At 45.7% G+C, this 22,928-nt stretch overlaps 1 protein-coding gene across 2 annotated transcripts; it reads right to left on the bottom strand.

The window, feature by feature from the left end:
- Positions 1-7,805: 7,805 nt before the first annotated feature.
- pym1 (PYM homolog 1, exon junction complex associated factor) lies at positions 7,806-17,588 on the bottom strand. 2 transcript variants are annotated; one of them, XM_060932201.1, is made up of 3 exons: positions 17,540-17,588; positions 15,884-15,977; positions 7,806-9,097 (listed from the first exon to the last, which is right to left on the bottom strand). In XM_060932201.1, exons 1-3 carry the CDS (start codon positions 17,568-17,570, stop codon positions 8,608-8,610), a joined length of 615 nt encoding a protein of 204 aa, XP_060788184.1. In that variant the 5' UTR covers positions 17,571-17,588; the 3' UTR covers positions 7,806-8,607. The 2 variants fall into 2 exon arrangements, with proteins under 2 accessions (XP_060788184.1, XP_060788183.1); XM_060932200.1 differs by lacking the exon at positions 15,884-15,977 and adding an exon at positions 13,906-14,077 and having other exon boundaries at positions 17,540-17,577.
- Between the last annotated feature and the right edge of the window lie 5,340 nt (positions 17,589-22,928).

The raw sequence follows: 22,928 nt of genomic DNA, 5'->3' as shown, positions 1-22,928 counted from the left end.
AATAATTCGAACGGGGAGAACCCCGTGGAGGCTTGGGGGACCTCTCGCACTGAGAACAGCAAGGGTTCGAGCCACTTATCCCAATTACGTGCGTCCTCACTTACGAATTTCTTAATATTTTTGAGGGTGCGGTTGAACCGTTCCACTAAACCGTCCGTTTGTGGGTGATATACGCTGGTGCGGCTCGGCTTAATCCCCAATAACCCATACAGTTCGCGCAGTGTTCGTGACATAAACGTAGTGCCTTGGTCAGTCAGAATCTCTTTCGGGAGTCCAACTCGGGAGATGACACGGAAGAGTGCCTCTGCAATACTGCGTGCTGAGATATTGCGCAGAAGCACTGCTTCCGGGTATCGCGTTGCATAGTCCACCAGAACTAATATAAAGCGGTACCCTCGTGCTGACCGATCTAATGGCCCGACGATCCATCCCAATTCTCTCAAACGGGGTCTCGATTAACGGTAGAGGGCGCAAAGGCGCTTTTGGAATGGCCGCTGGATTTACTAACTGGCATTCGCGGCATGCCGTACACCACCTACGGACATCGCCGCGAATCCCCGGCCAATAGAATCGGGCCATTATTCGGGCTAGTGTTTTATCCTGCCCTAAGTGTCCAGCCATGGGATTAAAGTGAGCCGCCTGGAATACCAATTCCTGGCGGCTCTTTGGAATCAAAAGCTGCGTGACTCGCTCTTTAGTTTGAGTGTCCTGCGTCACTCGGTATAATCTATCCTTCATAATCGTGAAGTAGGGGAAGGACGGGGTGGCGTTCGGCGGGAGCGTTTGACCATCGATTACTCTCACTTGGTCAAATGCATGCCGCAGAGTCTCGTCTCGCGACTGCTCTAATGGGAAATCCGCGAGGGATTCCCCAGTAGAGAGAGGAGGAGCCGGCGGCTCCTCACTCTGACGCGGAGATGACGTAGACGGCTCTGTGACAGCTGCTCCCGCCAAAGCGACACCGGGACCTCCCCCTGTCAACTGGCAGGACCCACTCTCTACTAGGCGCGTCATTAAACCCCGAAATCCCGGCCAATCAGTCCCCAAAATTGAAGAGTGGGTAAGGCGAGGATTAACCGCCGCCTTCACTATAAATTTTTCCCCTCTGAAAATAATGTGGACCGACACCAAAGGGTAGCGGTGAACATCCCCGTACACACACACAACACCCTCACCCCTTGTGCTTCCCCCAATGCCTCGTTTTGAACCAGGCTTTGGCGAATTGAGGTCTGATTACAACCAGAATCCACCAACGCCTGATATGTAGCCCCTTGGATACTCACCGGTATACGATACGCTCCGGCCCGATCGAGGGCGGCCTCTGGCGCGTCGGGGATCCGAACCACCGCGCCCACTTCCATTGTCGTGCACTGCTGTTGAAGGTGGCCCGGCTCCCCGCAGCGCCAGCCAACCGGCCCGGGCTTTCCCTCTGCACCGGTGATCTGGGGTTCACTCACCTGAGGTGGGGGAGAGACAGACACAGAAGGGAGAAACGGGAGGGCACCACGGGTGCGGCAGGCCGGCTGGGGTGGGGCCGGCCCCCGCCTCCGCGGTGGGGGAATGGGGCAAGGACGGGACACAGGAGGAGGGGGAGAGAGAGAGAGAAGAGGAGAGAAGATGCCATCTGCCGTCCTGCCGCCGGGACAGCCGCCAAATGGTCCTCCGCCAGCTCGACTGCCTGATCCAGCAACGCCGGGCGGTGGCACCGGACCCACTCCGCAGTTCCTGCTGGCAAGCGAGCGACGAACTGTTCCAGCGCCACCTGGTCGAGAATTCCTTCGGCATCGCGGTTGTTGGCCCTCAGCCACCGCCAGCAGGCGTCCCGGAGCTGCTGGCCAAACGCGAACGGCCGGCCGACTTCCTCCAAGCGCAGCGCGCGGAAGCGCTGGCGCTGCTGTTCTGGAGTGCGCCCCACGCGCTGGAGGACGGCCCGGCGGAGGTCCACGTAGGCCAGCTGGCGGTCGGCGGGGAGCTGTAGCGCGGCCAGCTGTGCTTCTCCCGTGAGCAGGGGGAGGAGGCGCGCCGCGCGCTGCTCCATCAGCCACCCCGAGGCTTCGGCGACCTGTTCAAAGAGCGTGATGAACGCCTCGGGGTCATCCTGCGGGCTCATCTTGGTGACAGTGAGGGGAGACGGGCCCGCGGTAGGAGCGCTGGTGGACCCCGCCGACGCGAGGAGGTGCCGGAACGCCTGTCGATCTTCTTGTTGGGCCAACACCAGGGCCTCGAACCGCTCTTCTTGCTCCTTTCGGAGGGTGAGTAGCGCCTGGTGCTGGCTTTGCTGGGCCGTGGCAAGGGCGTGGACCAGTTCAGCAAACGGGGAGGACTCCATGGGGTTGTGAGGCTGTTGTGCTCCAGATCCCGGGTTTCGGCACCACTGTAGAAGTCAGAGCAGGTGGGTGGAGTACAGAAGTACGGCAGGCCAGAACTGAGTTCCAAAAACTATTTTATTTTGCACTTTTCAGTAGCAATGTATACTCTCCCAGCCACATGCATATACACACACACAAGGCATCTGGTGCGGGAGAGAGCTCACTTCCTCTGCTCTCTCTCTCCTTATATAGGGCGTGGTTGCTGGGAAGACACACAAACACAGGTTAATTGCTCTCAGGTGAAGTGATTCTGCCACTTACCTTCCCTGACTCCGCCCTCCTGTCACAGACCGGCGCTTGACCACGCCCCCGCTGCCACAATTGGCAACAGCGTTTTAGTTTCAGTCAACGTTTTCTATTGGTGATGTGCCTTGAGATTTTTTCATTGAAAAAAGTGCGCCCTGGCTCAAAAAGGTTGAAAAACAAGTGTAACCTACGCAGTAGTGGTCGGTGATTTCCTTATGCCTACTAAAAATGCACAATGATAGGTTATAAGGGGGGCGGGGGGAGCGGTGTTCATCGGGGAATGAGAATGGCTATCCACTGCAAAAAGTAGGCCAGACTACAAGTGCTTAAATGAAGAAATCCAAACTCTCGGGTGCGCAAGGGCGCAAACGAAGGCTACAGAAAGAAACAAATAGAGCCAAGTATAGAGGTAAGTCTGATCTAATCTCTCATATCAACCATTATAGTGGCAAATTAATATTTTAGACGCCTGAATCAATGTCTGCCTAGCTAACTAGATGCAAACAGCAATAGACTTCAATAACAAAGTACCCATAATAGCACTTTTGTTTGAAAATACAGCCCATTGATGTCCTAACAGGGTGCTTAAGTTTGCACAATTTAGAATTGTAGAATTTTTTTATTCATTTAATTTAATTTAATTCTTCAGAGATGACAACTTTTAATAGCAAAAAAGAAACTAAAAATAATTTCTTGTTTATTGCCCATGCACTACACTTTGAACAGGGTGCGGAAGAGTTTTTGCCCATTATATGGAGATATGTATTGAATTTGTGTGGTCATTTTACTTTGTGACACTTTATGTTAATAATGATAACAATAATAACAATAATGAAAAAGATAAAAATGACTTCTTGTTTATTGTCCATGCACCGTACATTGTTTAATAGTAATAGAATAGAGTGATTAGATCAAAGTGTTATTTAGATGTTATTAGAGGGTTTTTTTTCTTGGGGGGGGCGCCAAAACTCAATCTCGCCTAGGGCAGCCAAAGACCTAGAGCCGGCCCTGCTCTAAAGTCTTCGAAAACAAACATTCCTTAAGTGTTCTTTGGATGAGTAAGAGTTCTAGGTAGAATAGTTTCAACTTGAAAGTAAGGACAGCAAGAATCCACATGAAAGGACTGAATACTATCCGATACTATAGCTCGGAGTTGTAACATAATGGCAGTGTTTCTAAGGCAGAACCCATGGAGGTTTGCTTTGTGGCTAACGCTAAGTCTAAGTACAGTGTACATTTCATCAGACAGTATTTTCTTTTAATATACCCACATACTGTATCTGTTAGAAATGATAGACTTAATAGTTCCATTACTTCTCTACCATCACTGTGCCTTTAAATTGTTCTTATTTAAATACAGTAACAGGTGGCACGGTGGTGTAGTGGTTAACACTGTTGCCTCACAGTAAGAAGGTTCTGGGTTTGAGCCCAGCAGCCGACGAGGGCCTTTCTGTGTCGAGTTTGCATGTTCTCTGCGTGGGTTTCCTCCGGGTGCTCCGGTTTCCCCCACAGTCCAAAGACATGCAGCGCAACTAAGCTAAGCTAATCGGTGGCTCTAAATTGACCATAGATGTAAATGTGAATAGTTGTTTGTCTCTATGTGTTAGCCCTGGCGACTTGTCCAGGGTGTATCCCGCCTCTCGCCCATAGTCAGCTGGGATAGGCTCCAGCTTGCCTACGACCCTGTATAGGATAAGCGGCTGCAGATAATGGATGGATGTGCCTTTCTGTGTGGAGTTTGCATGTTTTGCATGGGTTTCCTTCAGGTGCTCCAGTTTCCCCCAAGGACATGCTCCATGGTTAACTGGCTCCTCTAAATTGCCCATAGGTGTGAATGTGTGCGTGCGCATGCAGAAAGGAACAGGCCACTCTACTGCTGCAATTCTGGCCAAGTCAACCAAACATGGTTCGCCTCAAGCCCGGATCAGGTTCGGCAGTGACGCCGAAACGTGGTAACATGCTAGCTAACTAAATCACTAGCCTGAGGTACTACTTTATGCTTAGTGTTCTATCTGAAAGCATTCATTCATTTATTTCATGCATACAACTGATTCTAGATTTGAATAACAACCTTTGTTGCATCATCTCATCTCATTATCTGTAGCCGCTTTATCCTGTTCTACAGGGTCGCAGGCAAGCTGGAGACTATCCCAGCTGACTACGGGCGAAAGGCGGGGTACACCCTGGACAAGTCGCCAGGTCGTCACAGGGCTGACACATAGACATAGATAACCATTCACAAGGTCAATTTAGGTGGTGTTTACATTAGACCGTATCAGCGGATCATCAGATAAACGTTTTTAAAACGATTCGCGTGCACACAGCAACGCCAATACACGGATACGCTAATCACATGACTAATTAGACGGCACGTAAGTTGAAATGTGTCAGTGCGGCTCAGCGCTTCCTCCTCAGCGGCTGCGCTCCAAATCACTCCGCCCTGAACAGCGAGTGCCCTCTGGAGGGTGCACACTCTGGCCCTGCGCAGCTCACAGAGCGTGCGAGTGAAGCGCACGAGCAGTGATTCAGGACTGAGCTGCTGTGTGTGTGATCCCAGCGCATATCGGGCATGCACAAGTCACTCACCACTTGCAAGTGGAAGGATGGCAAGCCTAAAGACAATCATAACTACACAATGGGCAGTATTTGCATCTTACCATGAACAACATGAAGAATGACAAAGCAAAGCATTATATTCATACTTTTATACTCTTTAATGAAAAACAAAAAGATGATACAAGGCGGAAACAATAGCAGGAAGTGACGTCCGCGCCGTTTTTCAGCAGTCGCGTCACATGACCAACGTGGCATGAACAACGCCAGCGAATCAGGAAGGTGGATGTCACAGTGACGTTGTCCAATGACAACGTCAGCTAGAGCTCAGCACTGCGTTTCCTCGTATCTCAATGTTTACACAGCACCGGATCAGATACGAACTGGGTTGAATACGTGGGCCCTGGCGGATTCAAGTTGTTCCGCCTGTGGAGTTGTTTCCCGGCGTTTTAATGTGAACGGACAGTGCATCCACGATGAAAACGAGATGTTTTCTAATGTAAACACCACCTTAGAGTCACCAGTTAACCTAGCCTGCATGTCTGTCTTTGGGGGAAACCGGAGCACCCGGAGGAAACCCACGGGGAGAACATGCAAACTCCACACAGAAAGGCCCTCGTTGGCCACGGGGCTCGAACCCAGGACCTTCTTGCTGTGAGGCGACAGTGCTAACCACTACACCACCGTGCTGCCCCTTTGTTGCATCAGTCACTTTTTTTTTAATTGGGATTCTTTCTAAAATGTCTCTTCTTAGAACCTGACATAACACAGATTGTGAGAGGGACAATCCTAGGAATGATGATACCAGTACAGATAATCACCAAACCAGGCAACACTATTTCTATATTGCTTTGAAAAACTCCTGCAGTTCAATGCATTTATACAAAATGTCATTTTAATAATGTGCATCATCAGTTTATTTGAGAGTAATAAAAAAAAAAAAAAGCCAGCCTAATGAAATACTAACATATACACACACAGAGGCCACTTTATTAGGTACACCCATACATCTGCTATTTTATGCAGTTATCTAATCAGTCAACCCCTTGACCGCAGCACAATGCATAAAAGCATAGAGATACAAATCAAGAGCTTCAGTTAATGTTCACTTCAAACATCAGAATGGAAAAATTGTGATCTCAAAGTGTGGCATGGGTGTTAGTGCCAGATGAGTATGTCAGAAACTGCTGATCTCCTGGGGTTTTCACACACACAACAGTCTCTAGCGTTTACACAGAATGGTGCGAAAAACAAAAAACACAGTGAGTGAGTGACAGTCTTGTGGGTGGAAACGAACACCTTGTTGATAAGAGAGGTCAGAAGAAAATGGCCAGATTGGTTCAAGCTGCCAGAAAGGATATAGTAACTCATATAATCACTCTTTACAACCATGGTGAGCAGAAAAGCATCTCAGCATGCAACAGCAGAAGACCACACTGGGTTCCACTCCTGCCAACCAAGAATAGGAATCTTAGAATCAAGAACAAATTCCTATTAAAGTGGCCAGTGAGTGTATATACATATATTATCTCGTAGCTAATAAATTGGCAATTAATCTCATCTCATCTCCTCTCATTATCTCTAGCCGCTTTATCCTGTTCTACAGGGTCGCAGGCAAGCTGGAGCCTATCCCAGCTGACTACGGGCGAAAGGTGGGGTACACCCTGGACAAGTCGCCAGGTCATCACAGGGCTGACACATAGACACAGACAACCATTCACACTCACATTCACACCTACGGTCAATTTAGAGTCACCAGTTAACCTAACCTGCATGTCTTTGGACTGTGGGGGAAACCGGAGCACCCGGAGGAAACCCACGCGGACACGGGGAGAACATGCAAACTCCGCACAGAAAGGCCCTCGCCGGCCACGGGGCTCGAACCCGGACCTTCTTGCTGTGAGGCGACAGCGCTAACCACTACACCACCGTGCCGCCCCAAATTGGCAATTAATTATAGATGAAAAACACAACACTTTACCATGTGATGAGGCTTCCTAGGCCACCATACTGTACATAAACTGTTGTTTTCCTAATGAATTAATCGTCCACATGTACTGTTGCTGAAATATATTGTTCTTGCACGACACCGTGGTACGTTCCTGAGGCTGAGTTGATGTCTGTGTGGAGTTTTTCATGCTCTCCCATGAACAGCTTCTCTGGGTTTCCCTCAAAAATATGCCAGTAGGTGGATAGGCTACATTAAATTGCCCTTAGAGATGAATGAGTGAGGGTGTGAATGTGTGCATGCAGTACCCGCAATGGATATGCATCCCATTCAGGGTGTATTCCCACTTTGCGCCATGTTCCCAGGACAGGATAGGCTCTGGAACCACCACAACCTTGACGGAGATAAAGCGGTTAGTGAAGATGAACGAATCCTCAGGCAGCAGGGTCAGGATGGTACAATGGGTATCATTTCCATCTCACAGCTCAAGGACTGATCTTGAATTCAGGTTACTGTCTGGGTGGATTTCCACTGGCTCCTTCGGTGTCCGTACTGGTTTCCTCCATCTCCTAAAACCATTCACGAACTGGTGACTTCCGACTCTCTTTGTGCGTGTGAATGTGTGTATTAGGTTGAGATGACTATTCTGTGGTGGAGGATTCAAACACGTTCATCTAAAACCAGCTGGATATCTTTCATACTTTAATGTAATACAACAACACTGCCTAATATTTGACAACTACTACAATAAAAAAAACACACATAATAAAAAGGACTTCTGAAAGAAAGAAATGACGTGGCTGACAACTTAAATACTGTCTCTTATTCAGTCCAACAATGGCCAATCCATATGAGTTTTAGAAGTAACCTCTGGAGGTACAACATGCTTTACATTAAGATTGGTATTGAAGTCACAAATATTAAAACAAGAAAAAGCTGCAGCCATTCAAGTCCTTACGCTGTGTCCTCAGAGTGGCTTGGTGTTCAGTTCGTTCTTTCGTTCAGTCTGGATTACCGGGAAAAAGGTAGTGTCAACAATGCGCAGCATCACGGAGGAATCTCACCATGGCATGTCCATCAGGAGGAAACGGAGACTCAAATCCCAATGAGAAAAACAAAGGCTTCCTCGCTCCTTCGAGCTAGTCCAAAATCCATTTTGGCAATGTCCATCCCACAGGAGTGCATAATTGTCATTCATAATTAAACGTTACACAAAAATCATTAATAGTACTGTTTTTATGGGTGGGGGTGAGGACCACTAACTGCACGATTACGTTTAAAAATAAGCTTGTTTTAAATATCCCTGTATCACAGATTGGCAGAAGAGAACAGAACAAGGTTGTGGGATGGGGCTTCACAAAACTGGAATTACACCAAGAGGAATAAATGAAGGTCTATCCTAAATTCTGAAAAATATATATATATTATATATATACACAGAAAGAAAACACTACACCATGGCCCCCTCTGCTAGCAATACGCCATCTTGCTTTACAAATCTACCTCGAGCTGCTTCAGCTCCTGCCGTAAGGCTTGAGCCCGTGCCAATTTTTCCAACTGATCCTTGGAAGGGTTCCGCAGCTCTCCCGAGTCCACTTTTTGCTGCAGCTCCTCCACTTGGCGCAGCTTCTTCCGCAGGTTCTTGATCTTCTTGGCTTTGTCTGTGGTAGCGGCGGACGCGTCTGTGGAGATGCCCGTGCTGTTCTGCTCTTCGGTTGTGACCGAAACCTTCTCCAGCTCTTTTGTTACTGTGTCCACCTCCTTGTTCACTTCATGTTGGCCCTGGGCCTGCTGCTGCTTGCGTTTCTCTTTGCGTTTCATGTTGCGTTTGGCCGCCTTGGACAGGCCGGTTGTCTCGCTCTCTCGATCCGCTTTCACAGCTGCCTGCTGCTGCTGCCTGGCTGCAGCTGCATCCTCGGGATTCATTCCAGGAGGGAGATCCGGTTTGCTCTTAAAAAACTTCACATATTTATTCTCGTAGCTGGTCATGGACAGAATGGAAAAGAAAGAAAAATAATCATTCACCTGACAGCAACAGACTTTATAAAGTAATAGTAAAAAAAAAATCTTACATTTCCAGAAAATACGTTACTGACTACATTTTCTAAAAAAATATTACTGAATTACACACCATGCTTTTACCTGTTTATAGTCATGTTTAATATCATAGAACATCAATCAGACAAATTAGTGCCTATTATCACTTAAAAAATTAATCAGCTATACACAGTCACTCCTTTACCAGTCTCTTTTTTTCTCTTGAACACTACGTTCACACTGCAGGCTGAAGTGACTCAAATCCGATTTTTTCGCCCATATGTGACCTGTATCCGATCTTTTATTGACAATATGAACGACACAGATCCGATAGGCCGTTTGGATATGTGGTCCTAATTCCGATTCCTATCCGATCTTTTCATATGCGACTTCAGTCTGAACCGCCAGATCGCATTCATCCGACTTAGGTGGGGTTTACATTAGACCGTATCAGCGGATCATCAGATTAACGTTTTTAAAACGATTCGCGTGCACACAGCAACACCAATACACGATTCCCGTGTACACAGCAACGCCAATACACGGATACGCTCGGCTCCGCAGGCATCCTGCGCTCCAAATCACTCCGCCCTGAACAGCGAGTGCCCTCTGGAGGGTGCGCACTCCGGCCCTGCGCAGCTCACACAGCACGCGAGTGAAGTGAACAAGCAGTGATTCGGGACTGAGCCGCTGTGTGTGTGATCCCAGCGCATATCACTTACTACTTGCAAGTGGAAGGATGGCAAGCCTAAAGACAATCATAACTACACAATGGGCAGTATTTGCATCAGTATTTGCAGTATTTTCATACTTTTATACTCTTTAATGAAAGGTGATACAAGGCGGAAGTCCGCGCCGTTTTTCAGCAGTCACATGACCAACGCCAGCGAATCAGGAAGGTGGATGTCACAGTGACGTTGTCCAATGACGACGCCAGCTAGAGCTCAGCACAGCGTATCCGCGTATTCTCAATGTTTACACAGCACCGGACCAGACACGATCTAGATTGAATACGTGGACCCTGGCGGATTCCCGTTTCCCGGCGTTTTAATGTAAACGGACAGTGCATCCGCGAAGAAAACGAGACAGATACGGTCTAATGTAAACTTGGCCTTACACGTCATCAACAAGCCACAAATGTCACTATTCTGCGCTGAAGTAGGCGGCGGGTCTCTCAAAAAAAAGTTACGAAAACATGGCGCATGACACGTTCCTTTGAACGGAGGTTGCAGTCACTACCCCGCAGAACGGCTGAGCCAAAACCCTTACCCTCTTCCTTCTCAACCTCCTCCTTAACATCAGGCTATTGTGCATGTTCTGGCTCCGTCGCAACAACAACTGCATCATCGCCAGGTACTCCATGCTGGCTACTGTCATACACAGGAAATTTTAGGTTACTTCCGTAAACACTGGCCATGCTCACTGCGTGTGACGTCGTCGTATCCTGCAATGCGCATGCGGAACACTTTTAGGTCACTTTTCGTTCATACTGAGGATCACATACAAGTCACATATATTTGTTCATGTGAACGACCTCACAAAAAAATCAGATTTCACAAAAAAATCGGAATTGAGCATTAAGCCTTGCAGTGTGAACGTAGCGGAAGTTAATAAGACAAAAATATTCAAGTTTTTAGAGAAAAACCTGAAGACTCGCATTGTCTTTGGTAAAAAGCGTACTGACTCTTACAAAGCAAATCACTCCTGGGTCATTCCACGTCAATTCAACCGGGGCCCGCGCACTTAGGTCTCAAAAAATTCTGGAAAAAAAAAATCACCAGATGTACCCATGTTACCTAGGAGAAACACTGTAAATTTATTTGAACGTAAAGGGATGTTCACACGGCAACTTTTACTCCAGTGTAGCACCGGGGCTGCCCCGGTAGAGCGTTCACACGGTACAAAGTTATACCGGTGTAGCCCCTGAAAGCTGCTTAAACCGGTGCAAATCTAACCCTGCTCGGGAGGTGGTTTAAGAAATTTACTCCGGAGTAAGTGCTAGTTTGCGGGGCAGCACCGATATAAAATGGGATGTCTGAACGCTACAGGGGTCGACTCGCTACGCGTGAGGAGAGTTGATTACATACGGGCATTGCATAATTTGCATCCTGGTATTTTGCGCTTCCAAAATGGCGAATATCAACAACAACAGAACTGCGTGTCTTCCAGTGTTGCCAGATTGGGCGGTTTTAAGTGCATTTTGGCGGATTTGAACATATTTTGGGCTGGAAAACGTCAGCAGTATCTGGCAACACTGATGTCTTCATCCACGTTGTTTTCACGGCGCTTGGTGATGCCATGACAACCGGGAAAAGGAAGTACATTTTCACGCATGCGCATATTTCATTTCCGCATTATTACTATCGTATAGCACGGTCGCAAAAACTGCCGTGTGAACGCAAGTGGGGCTGCACCGGTGCTAACACGCTTCTCTCTAGTAAGCAGGTTTGTGACGTGTGAACGCTGCACAAAATTTACACCGGTGTAAGATATATCGCAACAAAATACATCAGTGCAGCATCGATGCAAATATGTGCCGTGTGAACACCCCTTAAGATGTATACTTTCCATGTTACAGCCAGTTTTACTCGGGGAGGGGGGTGTCAATTTTGTTCAGACTCTTTTTTTTTTTTTTGTCAAAGTTCACAAGCCCATAGCTCAAGAACTAAATGCACCATTGAGAGCAATATGTTTTCTATAACATTAATGTAAAGAGTAAATAACCAAAGGCCAATTTTGCCCTGACATGATCACCTGAGAGCGCCTGTGCAGGGGTGGAGGGATCCTTTTCAATTTCAATGATTCAATATTGAGAGTAACCACAGGTGCCCCTAAAATCACTGAATCATTGAAATTGGAAAGGATCCCTCCACCCCTGCACAGGCGCTCTCAGGTGATCATGTCAGGGCAAAATTGGCCTTTGGTTATTTACTCTTTACATTAATGTTATACAAAACATATTGCTCTCAGTGGTGCATTTTGCCCATGTTCAGGGTGGAAAATAAAAAAGAAAGATTCGAGTAAGACAAGCCAAACTGGTGTTTTTAAAAAGAAGGGATCATGGAGAATAAAGAAAAAAATATTTTAAAAATCTGCGCACGGGGGTGTCGTGGCTCAGGTGGATAAGGCGCCATACCATAAATCCGGGGACCCGGGTTCGATTCTGGCCCGAGGTCATTTCCCGACCCCTCCCCATCTCTCTCTCCCGTTCATCCTGTCTCTACACTGTCCTATCCAATAAAGGTGAAAAAAGCCCAAAATATATCTTTAAAAAGAAAAAAATCTGCGCACATTCCCACAAGGTGTTACGGTTAGGGATTGACCGATATGTTTTTTTTCAGGGCCGATACCGATAATTATGGAATTGGGATGCCGATAACCGATATGTGCAACCGATAAATGTCTCATCTCATCTCATTATCTCTAGCCGCTTTATCCTTCTACAGGGTCGCAGGCAAGCTGGAGCCTATCCCAGCTGACTACGGGCGAAAGGCGGGGTACACCCTGGACAAGTCGCCAAGTCATCACAGGGCTGACACATAGACACAGACAACCATTCACACTCACATTCACACCTACGGTCAATTTAGAGTCACCAGTTAACCTAACCTGCATGTCTTTGGACTGTGGGGGAAACCGGAGCACCCGGAGGAAACCCACGCGGACACGGGGAGAACATGCAAACTCCACACAGAAAGGCCCTCGCCGGCCCCGGGGCTCGAACCCAGGACCTTCTTGCTGTGAGGCGACAGCGCTAACCACTACACCACCGTGCCGCCCACCGATAAATGTAAACATTATAATTCACATGAAATTAAACATAGCACACACTGACACAGACCTTCATATCCATGAAATGTATGTTTAATTGTAAAATTGAAGATGAAATTTTGTGCAGGGAGATGCCAGCAGCATTTGTACAATAAAGTCAAACATTAGTTAGAATAAAATGAGAAATAAAATAATAATAAAATAAATATTCACCAATAAAAAAATAAATCACTCCCTACTATATTACAGCTCACCATTTTCAGTGGAAAATAAATGAAAATACACTCTGGATTCTTTTACACTAAGAACTAAGTAAGACTTACCAACTTCAAATAGTTTTTAAATAACAAATCAAGTGTAGGGAGCTGCCTGCAGCATTTTTTAAAAAGTAAAATCAAACAAAGTAGGCTATCACTCCCTATTAGGAGCGGCTGCTCCTTTAAGAGTATATCGCTTTCCGAATCAGAAGCGCTAGTGAGGAGAATCACTTGCGCAAGAATTATAAATACTAGTCACACCTGGCTTGTTTAAATGTTCAAATAGCGCTTTATAAAGTTACCTAAAATATACAAGTGCAATGCGCTTTCTGAGCACGAGTCACGTCATGAAGTTTACTCATCACCATAACAAATAGCCTTCGGTAGGCTAGGCTTGCGCTAGCCTACAGAACACAAACACTACGTTTTATTTGGTCTTCCCTTGACCACCTCTCTGTATGGCTGTCATTCTACTGTTCGAGTAGAACTACTGACACATTCACAACGTTTCCAGACGGGGATTTAAAAAAGACTGCAGCCTACGTTATGCTGTTTCAGCGAGACTAGTTGGTTGTAGGCTAATTCAAGTGCTTCCTTCCGTAAGCTAAGTTTACCTGGCTACACAGATGCAAATGGACAATTTTAACAAGTAGTAGATGAAGAATGTAAACATATAATGATGTTGCGTTTGTGACTTATTGCGGCAAAAGCAGCGTGTCCTTACCTTGATACGGGCGCCTTGAAACAGTTCAGAGTGTTTAGCTGCGTGTGTCGATTGGCTATATCTCTTGTGCCAAACAAATCAGATGTTGTGGTGGGCGGGACCGTGTTCTTGAACTCAGAGAGGCGAGTGCAGGAAAGGACGTGCAGTGACAGTCGCGTTAGGAACGAAATGGCTGCAAAAAGGCATGTTATCGGCATATCGGTGGAAATTATGGCCGATACTGATAACCCTAAAAATGCAGAATATCGGCCCGATATATCGGCCAGGCCGATTATCGGTCGACCCCTAGTTACGGTGCTCTGAAAATGACATCCAAAATGATTTGTCAGACTTGTGACGTCTTCTGCTCAAACACTGATAGAGTTTCCTTTCTGTTTATTGCTTTTTTTGAGTGTTTCTACTTATCTCAATAAGGGAAAAAAAAATCAAGAGCCTATGTTGGGTATGTCTTCTGAAGGCCGAAACAGAGCACAGCCAAAAACTCCAATAAAATTTTGATCATCTTTGAGGGAGTGCTATGACCATGCAGGATCATCCAGACCCAAAATGACAGTTTTGATACGTACTATTCCTATTTATGTACCAGCATGCAAAATTTGAGCCTCCTACATGGTTTAGTTCTTGAGCTATGGGCTTGTGAACTTTGACAAAAAAAAAAAAAAAAAAAAGAGTCTGAACAAAATTGACCCCCACCAGTAAAACTGGCTGTAACATGGAAAGTATACATCTTACATTCAAATACATTTACAGTGTTTCTCCTAGGCAACATGGGTACATCTGGTGATTTTTTCAGAATTTTTTGAGACCTAAGTGCACGGGCCCCGGTTGAATTGACGTGGAATGACCCTCCTTCAATATATCTTTACCATCTCCTTCCTGAAAACTTCCCCATATTAACAATTATAATGGATTTTCTTTGCTAAATTTTATTAATCGTATATTATGTGATCATATAATTCTATATGAATGAGCTGCTACTAGGGAAACAATAACGTCTTAGAATCAGCGCATTCATATTAAGCTGTGATTTAAATCACAGCTGGCACCAAGGGGACGCTATGGCCTAATGGTTAGAGAAGCAGCTTTGGGACCAAAAGGTTGCTGGTTTGATTCCCTGAACCAGCAGGAACGGTTAAAGTGCTCTCTGAGCAAGGCACCTAACCCCAACTGCTCCGGGTATGTTGTATAGGGCGGCACGGTGGTGTAGTGGTTATCATTGTCGCCTCACGGCAAGAAGGTTCCGGGTTCGAGCCTTACGGCCGGCAGGGGCCTTTCTGTATGGAGTTTGCATGTTCTCTCCGGGTGCTCCGGTTTCCGCGACAGTCCAAAGACATGCAGATTGTACAATGGGGCCACTGTAACTGGCGCAAGCTGTAGTGGTTTCCAAGCCATAATGTATGTACATATATAGATCTTGCTATGGCAAAAAGCTAATAAATTGAAATTAAAATGATGTATATCGCGCTGGATAATTATTAGCGTCTGCTAAATGTCATGTAATGCATTAGAGCTGCTGCTCGAGGAAATTAATCACCACCTTCTGATCAGTCAGATTTGAGAACATCTCATTATCTCTAGCCGCTTTATCCTGGTACACCCTGGACAAGTCGCCAGGTCATCACAGGGCTGACACATAGACACAGACAACCATTCACACTCACATTCACACCTACGGTCAATTTAGAGTCACCAGTTAACCTAACCTGCATGTCTTTGGACCGTGGGGGAAACCGGAGCACCCGGAGGAAACCCACGTGGACACGGGGAGAACATGCAAACTCCGCACAGAAAGGCCCTCGCCGGCCCCGGGGCTCGAACCCGGACCTTCTTGCTGTGAGGCGACAGCGCTAACCGCTACACCACCGTGCCACCCAGATTTGAGAACATGACAGATGAAATTAAATTACTGATTTACAGCGACTGTTTAGTAGGATTCGACATGCAAGTATCTTTGGGTTTAAAAATGCATGACACTTACACAGGTACCTCCTCCTGGGGTACATATCCATCCTTCACTCGCCGAGGTTTCCTCCATGTCCCATCTGGACGCTGTGTCGCAGCAATATACTTTCCTGTCGAAACATGCAGATGAATGAAATGCCAGTGCTGTGACTTTGTTAATGAATACGACATCCATCCATCCATCCATCCATCCATCCATTCATTATCTCTAGCCGCTTTATCCTGTTCTACAGGGTCACAGGCAAGCTGGAGCCTATCCCAGCTGACTATGGGCAAAAGGCAGGGTACACCCTGGACAAGTTGCCAGGTCATCACAGGGCTGACACAGACACAGACAACCATTCACACTCACATTCACACCTACGGTCAATTTAGAGTCACCAGTTAACCTAACCTGCATGTCTTTGGACTGTGGGGGAAACCGGAGCACCCGGAGGAAACCCACGCGGACACGGGGAGAACATGCAAATTCCACACACGGAAAGGCCCTCGGGCTCGAACCCAGAATCTTCTTGCTGTGAGGTGACAGTGCTAACCACTACACCACCATGCCGCACAGGCATAATTGTAAATATGCTAATTTAAAGAATACTAAGGAAACTGTTGTCTGAAATTGCACTCTTGAATGAATGAATGAATGAATGAATGAATGACTGAAAGTTTTTGCCATTTTTTCTCCGATTATTTGAGTCCATCCATCCATTATCTCTAGCCGCTTTATCCTGCTCTACAGGGTCGCAAGCAAGCTGGAGCCTATCCCAGCTGACTACGGGCGAAAGGCGGGGTACACCCTGGACAAGTCGCCAGGTCATCACAGGGCTGACACATAGACACAGACAACCATTCACACTCACATTCACACCTACGCTCAATTTAGAGTCACCAGTTAACCTAACCTGCATGTCTTTGGACTGTGGGGGAAACCGGAGCACCCCGAGGAAACCCACGGGGAGAACATGCCACTGGGCTCGAACCCAGAACCTTCTTGCTGTGAGGCGACAGTGCTAACCACTACACCACCCTGAATACGACATGATAGAAGGAAATCTTAAATTAACACTAGCATTCAAGTTACAGAGCAGTTCTTATGGTGTATATGGTCACTGTTTGCTCATCCCTTCACATTCCTGAGTCTGGAGAAATCAGGGCTTGCATATCAGGATATGAATCTTCTCAAAACTGCATGGAATTTGGATTCAGCTTAAATCTTGACCAAACAGGGTTGTAAAGTGCTATCTGATGAATTATTAACGCTTTCAACTTCACTTACAACCGATTCATTATAGACACTGAGCTTCGCTTGTTAGCTTAGCCTTGGGGGGGAGGGGGGGGGGGACACATGACCGCTTATGAATTCAGATAAATGACCAAAGGCTGTTCGATGCAAGTGTGTGTAATAACCATAAACCGTTATGTAATGAGGTGAGGGATGCGACCCCATGTTGTTTCGGCTCTTAAGGCAGGAAGTTCATTCAGACTGCGGGACTGACAGTGGGCTAAGCGCGCGTGCTACACCGCTAACCGACTGTGTGCAGGGACTCGGCTCGCATTATTTCACACGGAATGTGTTCGAATCCCCTGCTCACCCGGCTCAGCGGAAACACATCAAATCAACTCACAAACCGGATGACTACACTCACTCTAACAACGACAACAAAATCACACAGCTCACCAGATTCATCTGTTACATAGGGAGTCGCCATCTTAACAGATGTGGTACTTCCGGTCACGTGGCGGAAGAATTTTTTTTTTTTTTTTAGACAAAGAATATTTTTTAAAAATATATATATATATATACATATGACTTTTATATAAAAGTCGAAATACATGACGTCCTTGTTCTGGTTTAGTATTTAAAAAAATTAAAGAATGACTTATTTACTTTGAATGACTCAAATAATCAGAGAAAAAAATGGCAAAAACCTTCAATCTTTCTTTCATTCATTCAAGAATGCAAGAACACAACAGTTTTCTTAGTATTCTTTAAATTAGCATATTTACAATTATGCCTGTGTGGTGTAGTGGTTAGGACTGTTGCCTCACAGCAAGAAGGTTTTGAGTTTCAGTCCAGCAGCCGATGGAGGCCTTTCTGTGCGGAGTTTGTATGTTCTCCCCGTGGGTTTCCTCCGGGTGCTCCGGTTTCCCCCACAGTCCAAAGACATGCAGGTTAGGCTAACTGGTGACTCTAAATTGACCGTAGGTGTGAATGTGAGTGTGAATGGTTGTCTGTGTCTATGTGTCAGCCCTGTGATGACCTGGCGACTTGTCCAGGGTGTACCCCGCCTTTCGCCCGTAGTCAGCTGGGATAGGCTCCAGCTTGCCTGCGACCCTGTAGAACAGGATAAAGCGGCTAGAGATAATGGATGGACGGACTCAAATAATCGGAGAAAAAATGGCAAAAACCTTCAATCTTTCATTCAAGAATGCAAGCGCACAATTTCAGTTTCCTTAAATTAGCATATTTGCAATTATGCCTGTGTGGTGTAGTGATTAGCACTGTCGCCTCACAGCAAGAAGGTCCTGGGTTCGAGCCCCGTGGCCGGCAAGGGCCTTTCTGTGCGGAGTTTGCATGTTCTCCTCATGTCTGCGTGGGTTTCCTCCGGGTGCTCCGGTTTCCCCCACAGTCCAAAGACATGCAGGTTAGGTTAACTGGTGACTCTAAATTGACCGTAGGTGTGAATGTGAGTGTGAATGGTTGTCTGTGTCTATGTGTCAGCCCTGTGATGACCTGGCGACTTGTCCAGGGTGTACCCTGCCTTTCGCCCGTAGTCAGCTGGGATAGGCTCCAGCTTGCCTGCGACCCTGTAGAACAGGATAAAGCAGCTACAGATAAGGAGATGAGATGAGACATCTACATTACAGAGTCAGTACAAAAACATTTTAGAGTCCAAATGTTCGTTTCCCAGCACAAAATTAAACGTTACAGAAAAAAAAGTTTGTATCTGAGCAGCATATTACATAAGAGAGCACTTTTCAGATAAAAAAAAAAAAAGAAAACATAATGAAGGCTGCTGGGTTTTGGTGCAAAATGAAGAAGCGAGTGTGACAGTCAAAGTGTCCAGAAGAACTGTGGCTGGTTCTGCAAGATGTTCAGTAAAACCTACAGCTCATTTCCTTATAAAACTGCACTCACTGTACCTGAGACTACGATATTTTTTTTTAAAGCAAAGGATCGTCTCACACCAAATATTGACTTTGTTTCATTTATTATGGCTTACTTCTTATAGTATTTTTTTAATGTTGAAACATTTCATTTCATTATTTTTAAGACATTTTTGGTCTACAGCATTTCTTTATATGGGGCGGCATAGTGTTATACTGGTTAGCACTGTCGTCTCACAGCAAGAAGGTTCTGGGTTTGAGTCCAGTGGCCGGCGAGGGCCTTTCTGCGTGGAGTCTGCAAGTTCTCCGGGTGCTCCAGTTTCCCCCACAGTCCAAAGACATGCAGGTTAGGTTAACTGGTGACTCTAAATTGACTGTGAGTGTGAATTGTTATTTGTCTCTGTGTGTCAGCCCTGCGATGATCTGGTGACTTGTCCAGGGTGTACCCCGCCTCTCACCCATAGTCAGCTGGGATAGGCTCCAGCTTGCCTGCGACCCTGTACAGTATAAGTGGTTATGGATAATGGATGGATGGAGGGACAATTATGCTTTGATTGTGAAACCGTATGTTGGTTTCTGATATGGTACTAATATGCCATAGTGTTTGTAAAATGCTTCTTTATCTATTTAATAATAAATTATTTTCTTTCCTATATTAAACAGTCTGTTATAAACTCCCTTTTCTGACAGTTAAATAAAGAAAAAAATGCACAATATTTTTCTTTATTTTTGCCACCAGCAAAAGTCTTATAATAGATTTCGTCTTATTATCCAAAAATTAAGGCTTAGATCAAACTTTCGATTTATTATCTCAAGATTCATATTCAAACGTCTGACTCAAGATTAACTTAAAATTTTAACATATTATCTCTACATTTTGACTTGTTATTTTCATCTCATCTCATCATCTCTAGCCGCTTTATCCTGTTCTACAGGGTCGCAGGCAAGCTGGAGCCTATCCCAGCTGACTACGGGCGAAAGGCGGGGTACACCCTGGACAAGTCGCCAGGTCATCACAGGGCTGACACATATAGACACAGACAACCATTCACACTCACATTCACACCTACGGTCAATTTAGAGTCACCAGTTAACCTAACCTGCATGTCTTTGGACTGTGGGGGAAACCGGAGCACCCGGAGGAAACCCACGCAGACATGAGGAGAACATGCAAACTCCGCACAGAAAGGCCCTTGCCGGCCACGGGGCTCGAACCCAGGACCTTCTTGCTGTGAGGCGACAGTGCTAATCACTACACCACACAGGCATAATTGCAAATATGCTAATTTAAGGAAACTGAAATTGTGCGCTTGCATTCTTGAATGAAAGATTGAAGGTTTTTGCCATTTTTTCTCCGATTATTTGAGTCCGTCCATCCATTATCTCTAGCCGCTTTATCCTGTTCTACAGGGTCACAGGCAAGCTGGAGCCTATCCCAGCTGACTACGGGCGAAAGGCGGGGTACACCCTGGACAAGTCGCCAGGTCATCACAGGGCTGACACATAGACACAGACAACCATTCACACTCACATTCACACCTACGGTCAATTTAGAGTCACCAGTTAACCTAACCTGCATGTCTTTGGACCGTGGGGGAAACCGGAGCACCCGGAGGAAACCCACGCGGACACGGGGAGAACATGCAAACTCCGCACAGAAAGGCCCTCGCCGGCCCCGGGGCTCGAACCCGGACCTTCTTGCTGTGAGGCGATAGCGCTAACCACTACACCACCGTGCCGCCCGAATGTAGAAGTCATAAAATGGAAATCTGTAACAAAGTTTGTATCAAAAAAATAGGGTGCCGAAGACTTTTGCACAGCACTGTATGTAGTAATGTTAGCTATCAAACTCGTTGCATGTCTGCCTAGCCAAATAATCAAATAATCAGATTATACTTCTAAATACCTATGAGCTGTGCAAATAAGATTTAAAAAGGACAAATTATTTCACTACTTGTGTCTGTCATATGTCACCATTTTGAGATCATCAGTAAGAATTTAGAAATAGTAAATTAAAAGATTTGACATGCTGCTGCTTAAAAAAAAGAACAAAAAATAATGCGTCATGCATTTTTTTCTTTTCTCAGTGGAACTTGCGCTTTTGTGGTATATTGACCACTTGTTTGTGCTAACACACACTAGTTCAAGCTTATGATGTAAGGCAAACAAGTTGAAGGTTTGCACTGTTTGTTGTTCCTTGTTCCTGTAATCATTCGATTTAAAAACCTCTCAGCATACTCGAAAATTAATGTGATACCCATACCTATTATTCGCACTATAATTAGTTAAATTCAGATATTTAGTTAAATTCTGCACGTCTTTAGTTTGGAAGTGGTTGTTTCTAATACAGCATGTATAACCAAGCCATTGGAGATCTGAAAGCCACAGAACAGAGCTGAATAGTCGCATTTATTTACATTTGGCAGCCACTCATTTCCAGAGCAGAGTGCAAACAGTGGAAGGTGCAGCCATGAAAAGCACTGTAGGAGTTCCTAACCTGCAGGGCGAGAAATGCTGTTCAAAGATGTTGTTTCAGTGCTAGCGTGGCCTACTGTGGATTAGCTCAACCTTTATTTTAGAGGTGCTGAAAGGAGGGTTCTCCCAGAGCGCCACACAAGCTCGAACCGCCATTGAACGCACTGTAAATACAGTGCAAAGACGTTTCAAAAGTCTTTGCAAGATCTATGCAAAACTCCATCTTGAACATAGATCTGCAGCTGCCAAGTCGCCAGTTCGTGTTCCACATGTTCTTGTCTGCATGGGTTTCCTCTGGGTTCTCTGGTTTCTTCTTCTCATCTCATCTCATTATCTCTAGCCACTTTATCCTGTTCTACAGGGTCGCAGGCGAGCTGGAGCCTATCCCAGCTGACTATGGGTGAGAGGCGGGGTACACCCTGGACAAGTCGCCAGGTCATCACAGGGCTGACACATAGACACAGACAACCATTCACACTCACATTCACACCTACGGTCAATTTAGAGTCACCAGTTAACCTAACCTGCATGTCTTTGGACTGTGGGGGAAACCGGAGCACCCGGAGGAAACCCACGCGGACACGGGGAGAACATGCAAACTCCACACAGAAAGGCCCTCGCCGGCCATGGGGCTCGAACCCGGACCTTCTTGCTGTGAGGCAACAGTGCTAACCACTACACCACCGTGCAGCCCCTGGTTTCTTCTTACCTCAGAAAAAAACAAACAAACATGCTGGTAAGGTTAGCTAGGTGAGAATGAGTGTGTAAGTGTGTATGTGCATGGTGTCCGACAATGAACTAACTTTCCATCCACAGTGTGTTCTCAGCTATGGGCCCGGTCCCACAACACCTATAACTATAACTATACCTATAACTACGACTATGACTATACCTCTGCCTGAATGTAGTTCCAGTCTGGAGCAGTCACACCACAACTATAATCCCGACTATAATATCAGTCGGGCCTGCCACTCAGGTAAATAAATACATGCAATTTAGGAATAGTCATGGAAGGTTTTTTCCAAGTAGTAGTGCATTATTCCGGGTCGTACTGTATAGCTTGGACTTCAAAACAACCCATGTACACACTCCGGTGGTGAACAAAATATGGATAGGTCACGGACTACAGAAATATAATAAAAAAGGATACAATATTATGGATTTTAATACAGATGCATCATGGATGCTAATAATTTACAGATTGGTCCCAGACATTTCAGTATATTACAGACTGGTTACTGATTTCATACAGATGATGCATCACGGATAAAAAAAAAAATTAAGAAACAATTAAATGTTTGGACTGGCGAAATTCATAACTAAAATATCTTACCTGCATTTATATGTTTAATTTATTAATTTACTATTGATATTTCACAGAAAATCACATATCTGTGAATAAAAGATCCGTGCTTTGTATTATTTATATATATATATATATATATATATATATATATATATATATATATATATATATATATATA

This window comes from Neoarius graeffei, chromosome 10 (genome assembly GCF_027579695.1).
Source record: "Neoarius graeffei isolate fNeoGra1 chromosome 10, fNeoGra1.pri, whole genome shotgun sequence".
Taxonomy (NCBI): domain Eukaryota; kingdom Metazoa; phylum Chordata; class Actinopteri; order Siluriformes; family Ariidae; genus Neoarius; species Neoarius graeffei.
Note: the sequence above shows the minus strand (reverse complement) of the source record. Positions and strands in the feature narration are given on the sequence as shown.